The 7,677-nt window shown below is 43.0% G+C and overlaps 1 protein-coding gene across 1 annotated transcript; it reads right to left on the bottom strand.

Moving 5' to 3' along the window:
• Positions 1-1,661: 1,661 nt before the first annotated feature.
• On the bottom strand, positions 1,662-7,362 carry LOC109764839 (conserved oligomeric Golgi complex subunit 4). Its single transcript, XM_020323623.4, has 2 exons — positions 5,650-7,362; positions 1,662-2,570 (listed from the first exon to the last, which is right to left on the bottom strand). Exons 1-2 carry the CDS (start codon positions 7,300-7,302, stop codon positions 1,941-1,943), a joined length of 2,283 nt encoding a protein of 760 aa, XP_020179212.1. The 5' UTR covers positions 7,303-7,362; the 3' UTR covers positions 1,662-1,940.
• Between the last annotated feature and the right edge of the window lie 315 nt (positions 7,363-7,677).

Raw genomic sequence — 7,677 nt, 5'->3', positions numbered from 1 at the left:
CATCCTAGCCACGAAAAAAGGCGAACAATGACTATTAGAGAAGTAATACTTACTTTGGATCTCCTGTTTCCTGGAGTTTTTTTTTATAGGATCATGTCTCCACAAGTTACTTCAAGAAGTTCAAGTTTTATATGACGAGGAAAGCAAAATAATATCCTATTGTACGTTGGAGACTGGAAGACCAAGGATACAAAATATGACCACGGGGAACAATTCTCTTTAACCAATCGTTCTTTCTCTGAAATAGAACACCCAAGAAAAAGTGAAATAAACCATTTAATCAAAAACCATATTCTGGATGCAAAAATGAAGAAAGCCAGAAAGCTTACTTTATTACTAATTATTACTTTATTACTAATTATGACATAGAAGAAAAGGGCAACAAAGTTCTCTCTTTTGTATTTGTTTTTTGCATAAGCTAAGCGTAAAATTAAGTTGACGCGGTGTATGACTTCTGCTACCACCAATTAGGGTCAGTTCTTTTGGCGGCTTAAAAAATAAGCTGCCTCCTCCCGCCTCGCTCATTCGTTGGGGCTTTTGAATTAGTTGTGGGATAACTAATATAAAAGTCTCAACAAATTTTGAGAGCAGCTTATTTTTAAAGCTGGGGAGAGGCAGCTTATTTATTAAGCCGTCCAAAAGAACTGGCCCTTAGTATTCTAGATTATTCCTACTATGACATCTATCTATTATATAATTAAGACAGAAATCAAATAAGCCACGACATTCATCCACATATATTAAAATTATATTGTCCATTGATTTGGATCATGATGGTCAAATTTTTTTAAAGAATTCAAGCGTTACGTACAACAATAAGATATACAGTTTTCAATATTTATCACGTGCTAGAGAAGAAATACAACCACATCAACCGAGCCAAAGAAGTGCCCATATGAGTTCTCTCATACGTAAAAAAACTACTCCCTCAGAGTTTTATATTATGGAACGGAAAGAGTATTATTAACCATGCTTTAGTGGTCACGTGTGTATGTGTTGTAGTTAATGCATATTAAAGCACTGACTATTATGATTTTTTGAGGAAAACAAGTGTGTTCCATTGATTGGACAGTTTTGCATCCTACGAAATTTGTTAACCGAAGGGAGTATATTTCTACCCTTATAAACCCACAAGTCATTATTTCACATAGTACCTTTTATTCATGTCTCCCGTATGTAGGATGTATCCGTGAGGATCTAGGAAAGTAAGAGTGCAATATATAGTTGCACTATCTTGTATACTAGAGCTGCGTCAATTATTTTGGATCGCAAGGAGTATTGTTTATTCTATTTTCCTATTGACTCCACCTTTTTTTTTCCTAATTCCTCCCGCCACCATCTCCTTCCCTCGGTCACCACGGTAACTGAATAAAGAGTTGGAGAGTTTGAATCAAGTCGCACATCCTAGGGCAAGCAAATGAACACATTTTACAGAAATCTGATAATACGCACAAAGGCTTACGAAGAAAAAAACGCGGGTTGGCTAGCTGTAAAAATGTATCTCACTTCCAACCCTTTCCATTTTGCTACACACCTGTATCATTGATGACCCAAATACTCCAAGCAGCCAAAATTATCATTTTCATCAAGAAAGGGCCTCGTCAAATTTCAACTTCTTAAATTTAAAAAAAAATCAATCAAGTGCTATAAGTTCAGATAAATTATCTCAAAAAATTAACTAATTATTACATTATCTTTAAAAATGTTACACCCAGCATTACCACGCACATAGGTTTCACATATAGTATCTACAAATTCATACACACATCTCCCAAAGTTAACGCGGCAAATTCACTAACATATATAATCACTATTTCAACAAGGATTAAAGAAGTGGAATTATCCACGATAGCAAGAGGACAAAAACAGGGAAAACATTTCATGATATATCACATACAAATGAACAATAGTGTGACAAGTGTGTATTTTAAATGCACAAGTTAGAGTCTCAAAGCAGAAATCGCTTCGGGCCTGAAGTCGATCCTAAGCCCTAAGACCCTCCTCACCTCCGCAGGTGTCAACAGCCATGTCAGATGCCCAGCATTGTCACCCCAGAAGTCCAGTATCTCAGACACGCGCTCGAAGTTCAGGATGGTCGACATCTGGGAAAGCCTCGAGAACTTGTCTCGCACTGGCCTCTGTGACATCTCCGAGAAATGGTTGATTAGGGAGCGAACCTCCTTGTCGAGCTGCAGGCCACCGAGCTGGCTGAACCTCTTCTGCATCATGATAACCTCAAGCCTCTTGACAATGAAGTCGATGACCAGGTGCACAAAAGAATCGTAGTTGTTCGATGTCATCATTGGCTGGAGCCATGTAACATTAGTGTCAACTGCAAGGAGAAGCTTCTGCACCCATGGGTCATTCACCTCATTTTCCCCGTATTCGGCATCATCCAGCTCATAGCTAACAGTGGTAACCGTGTCAAGGACAGGACGAATGCGAGGCGCAATAGATGCCACTAAGTGCTCCAGCCCAGAATAAAGGATCTTCTTGTAGGAAGCATTGATTTCACCTAGCTCCGATAAACAGGACTTGATCTTCTCTCGGTCAGCAGGAGCATGGAAAATCTGTGATGAAAAGCAGCAGAGCAATTCAGTTGTCAGAGATGACTAAAAGACCATTGAGATTAAGTTACCATAGCTCAATCAAACCATTAGCTGCTTCACACAAGATCGAGGAATCGAGGAACAACACATAAGAGCCATACCATTTGTAAGTGAGTTAATTCCTAATAATTTCAAAAGAGAATATTTTTCATCCAATCTCTTTACTTGTCACTTTGGACATGGATACAGTACAACAGATAACTTGACCATTAGTTCCTCTTCTTATTACCAAACAAAAATTTAAACTGTAGTGTTTTTTTGGAAGAGAAACTACCTCTTATTATTACCAAAAATTAAATATATTAAACTGTAAAAAAATTGGAAGGGAAACTTTAATCATGTGTAAGAATTTCTAATGACCAATCTAGTAAATAGTATAATATGATAAGATCATTTCCATGTGACCAATCTAAAAATACTTATGTATATTGGTGGTCAAAGTTTTAAAAATTGATTGCATGCATAAAAGGATGAAATCCGCTTGCAAACATAGGAGTACCACGTAAGATTTCGCAAACAAGATATTCCATTAATGTGTGTTTGCAATGTGAACAGATTTTAAACATCTATATACTTCTGTAATCACATTGATGGGTAAACCACATGTTCTAAAGTTGTTTGAAATAACACACTATGTTTCAGAAGTGGCCAGTTGACCGCAACCACAATAGCTAACACCCAAATATAAGATGTCGCCTAGGGGAAAACACTATAAACCTGACAATCAAACATCTCGTGATCAATGCTCCTAGTCTTATTTCATACATATAGAAATTCAATTTAAAGATAGCTCGTCAAAAGATTCAGCCAAGGCACAAGGTTTTCAATTTGCCAGAATGGAGTATATATGGCAATGTGCTTTACTGGGGTATCCTATTTTATTCGTGTAATATTGTTCTTCAATTATCTCTGTTTCTTAATTCCTTCTTTCTAACCAGCGATTTGTGTAAATTATGTTATTTGTCAACTTGAAGTGCTGAGGAGAGGACTATATTTCAACTGCAATCTCCTTGCAGTTTGTAAATCTTTTTGTTTTTGTTTTGCAGTATGCAAAAACCTAAAGGAATCAACATTAATAACATGAATTTGTTTGAATCATCAAGATATTGATTTTAGGTCCTACATTTCAAGCCACCTATAGGGTTAAAAGATCTAGGGACCTCCATTGTTGTACCTGTATATATTATTATAATGTAATAATGCATGGTGGCAGTAGTGTTATCTGCATGACACTTGTTTATCTTGATCATGAAAACAAGAGATGATTGTGAGACAGGCATTCGCAATGAATATTTAATTGACAATGCTATTTCCGTTGCAAGATTTTTCTGACAAATGCAAAGATGATTCACTTAAGCTTATTTGATGTAGATATATTTGTTCAGTACTGAATCATTTAAGCTGTTTTGTTGTAGGCAGGCTGCTTTAGTTTCAACGGAGGGCTCCTAGGCTGCATGGTGCAGAGCAAGGGTTCAGGGTTGTCACCTGTAATAGTATACCTATGTTTACGAATATTAATTTACCCTACTAGAACAGTTTAGCTGACACTGAAGCACTAGTAATGTTAGGTGGAACAACCCCTGACACAACATTAGGTCAGGCTGCACAGCTGGGAGAGTAATGAAAACTTGTCGACGCCATGGATGTACTATATCTTTTAGGCATGTATAAAGCATAATACAAATATACAATACTCTTTGGTACTATTATCTTCTATTGAAGTTGAGATTTATGAGCAAATAGTTACACCTTTTTCGTTTGTTGTTGCTTGCAGTGAGTTCCAGATAATACGTGATATTATTACTTTTCATTTAAATGTAGTTCAATAATCAGAAGTAACAGAAGGAAATGCTCGTGAGTCATCAGGAACCTTCATTCCACTAACGAAGATTGCAAAATAAAAAATCGTGGGTTACATGCAAACTGATGTGTGTAATCGTCCAATTAACAAGACTGAGAAATTGTGCCTACTACTATCATTTATGTTACAACTATGCAGACATGCATTTTCCAGAACCATGTGTTGTTACTTTGCACTTTGCAGGAGACAGCACAACACATGTGCTGGGTCTCTTTGAGTTGAGGACAACAATCGAAGTTTCTATCCATGCCAATCATGTTGATCATCATGTCCAAAGATATTAAAGTTCATAAGAGGATTTGTGGTGTATCCTTTGCAAGAATGAATATAATGGCACTGTGGATACCAGTAAACGTGTTTCGTAACTGCGATGTTATGTTATTACACAAATTTACTGGTTCATCAAATTGGTCATAAATTGATAGTAACCATAAGCACATGACACAGAAATTGCATTGGAACTATTGAAACCCTTAAGTATATAGAAAGGTCCTTAAGAGACAGTAACAGTATAAGAATTTATAAAACTGGTATTTAATCTGATACAGATGTGAGGGAACTATTTCAGTTTACTTGGCATATTGATCAAGTACATGGAATAAAGTGAATGGTTGAGATCATTTTCTGGCTATAAATGTATTAGGAACAGGATAAGAAGTTAGTGAGCTCATAGCTTCTTGTTCTTCTATCGATATGGCAGCAGTCATCACATTATCATAGCCACTGGCCCACAACTTCGATTAGCGTCGAGTAAACAAGTTTACAACCACAAAAATATGAGAAGTGCCTAAGGATTTATCAACACAGCAACTAGTTGGAGCTAACTAAGCTTGCAGTTCAAAGAAGGTGCATGCAACCCTTAACATTTGAAACAGTCTGTGTCTGTTCAGACAGAATGATACTACTAACAACTACTCCCTCCTTCCCATAATATAAGAGCGTTTTTTGACACTAAAAGTGTCAAAAAACGCTCTTATATTATGGGACGGAGGGAGTACTTTCTAGAGAATGTCACCATATTGTGGGCTTCTACTTTAAAAAATGGCAACCTAGAACACACAGAAGAAGCATACTATCGAATTGAGTTCATCTTAATTAAATGTGTACAAAGCTTAACTGCCAAATCCGTGCCAGTGTTGACATACACAAACAGGTAGAAGGAGACAAAAATAAACTCACCTCTGCACAGAGCTCCTCGACCTCATGGCGGAGCTTCAGGACATATTCTGAGCTCACATCCATGTTGTTCAGCGCAGTTGCAATCTCCTCCCCGGTCTTCTGAACTCCAACACCACCTAAGAAGAGCTTTGCGCCCAAGTTTGGCTCCCTCATTCTCCACTGTAGTGCCTCCTGGAACTCATTGCTTAGTAGGCTCGTTGCCCCACCAAGCACAGCAAGTAGCGAGTTGATGCTTGCAGTGAATGCTGCCCGCCGGCAGCAGCTCTGCAGTAGAAAGAACACATCGTCGACCATTGAGGTCGTGAGACCATCAGGCACTGGCTCATCAATCTGGATGGCCTTCCTTATGTTCTCCACCATGAAGAACTCCTCCAAGATCACATAATACCCAGTCAAATCCTTCTCCATTTTATTAAAGCTACCATTACGGAAGGCTTTCATAGCTTGCGGCCCGAGTTCAGGCTTGACATCCCTCAGTCCACGGATCTTGTTCACCATAAACTCGGTATAGTCTTCACCCAGTTGTGTCAATGCAAGAATCTCCTCTAGATAAATCTCAACCTCCCTGGGGTCAGGCCCTTCACTACCACCTGCGGCATTGGCCACAGAACCCATGACCGAGAGAAGGTTCTTGGTATAGGAGTTTATATCTGACGAAAGACGGGCAAGCTTCCGGTAATCGGCATAACGACGAAGGATCTGGGTGCCCCTTGAGTCGCATTCCTCCTGCAGCTCGATGATGGCATACGCAACACCATCCTCGCCCCGTAGCTCACGAAGCACCGCGTCATTCTCCTCAACAGCGAGCACAATATCCTTGAAGAGACGGGTGAGGCAGCCAACGAAATCAGGGCGCTCCGGGGTAGGCTGGGTTGCAGAGATTAGGTCGGTGAGGTGCTCGAAGTCTGCGCGGGCGCGGAGGGCGACGACCTTCTTGAGGTAGGCGACATAGACCTGGAGGCCCTCGGGCGCGAGGTCGAGGAGGGGGAAGAGGCGCACGAGGCGCAGCACGGCGGGGTGGTCCTGGGCGTCGACCGCGGCGGAGAGCCTCCGGCGCGCGAGGCCCTCCAGGCGGCGCTTGATGTCGAGCAGGTCGCGGCGGAGGTCGTCATCGGTGGGGAACCGCGCGTCGATGGCCAGGAACTCGTGCGCGGCGGTGGCGGCGGCCGCGAGGTCGTCGGCGGCCAGGGCGCGGCGCGCGGCGTCGAGCGCGCGGGAGCGGTCGAGGGCCGCCTCGGCGCGGGCCAGGGCGGACTCGGCGCGCGAGTGCGCGGCGTCGAGGTGGCGGACGCGGGAGGAGAGCGCCTCGGCGAGGGCCGCGGTGGAGGAGGAGGACTCCCTGAGCGCGGCGGCGTCGGAGGCGGCGAGCGAGAGGAGCGGCGGGGCGGAGCGGAGCAGGGAGGCGGCGGCGCGGTCGAGGTCGGGGCGGCGGGCGAGGAGCGCGTCGAGGCGGGCGTCGAGGGCGCGCTGGTAGGCGACGCACTCGTGGAGCAGGCGGGTGGCGGCGCCGGCGTCGGTGAGGCCGCGGAGGGCGGCGAGGGAGGCCGGGTCGCCGAAGTCCAGGGACGGGGCGGCGTCGGCGGGCGCGTCGGCGGCCGCCGATGAGTCCGGGCGAGGGGAGCGCGGGGTGGGCGCGGCGGACGGCACGGCCATGGCCGCCGGGGGGCAGGGTGGATCTCAGTGAGATCAGATGTGCGGGATCTGGCCGCGGTGGGGGGGTTGCTGCAGCGTGGGAGAAATTGGTGTTTATTTTCAGTGTCGCTTTGGCCGTGTATGAAAACGCCCTCTTTTTTTTCAGTTTACATTCATTGTGATTTTCTGTAAATTTTATTTTGCACACTTACATTATCCTTGACTTCACTTTTGCATAGCTACAACAAAGTATTAAATACTCCCTCCGTTTTCTGAATATAAGTTTTTTTTTGAGATTTCGATATGAACTACATACGGATGTATATAGACATACTACCTCCGTCCCATAATAGAGTAAAAAAGCGTCTTACATTATGAGACGGAGGAAGTACTTTA

The sequence above is a fragment of the Aegilops tauschii genome, chromosome 3 (assembly GCF_002575655.3).
Source record: "Aegilops tauschii subsp. strangulata cultivar AL8/78 chromosome 3, Aet v6.0, whole genome shotgun sequence".
NCBI classification, from domain to species: domain Eukaryota; kingdom Viridiplantae; phylum Streptophyta; class Magnoliopsida; order Poales; family Poaceae; genus Aegilops; species Aegilops tauschii.
This window is presented reverse-complemented; position numbering and strand designations above follow the sequence as displayed.

What these genes read in the sequence shown, in the direction of transcription:
- LOC109764839 (XM_020323623.4), bottom strand. Translation starts at nt 7,302, where the DNA reads ATGGCCGTGCCGTCCGCCGCGCCCACCCCGCGCTCCCCTCGCCCGGAC. An exon ending in TCGAGGAGCTCTGTGCAGAG is followed by an intron (nt 2,571 to 5,649) that starts GTGAGTTTATTT and finishes TTTTCATCACAG; the next exon opens with ATTTTCCATGCTCCTGCTGA.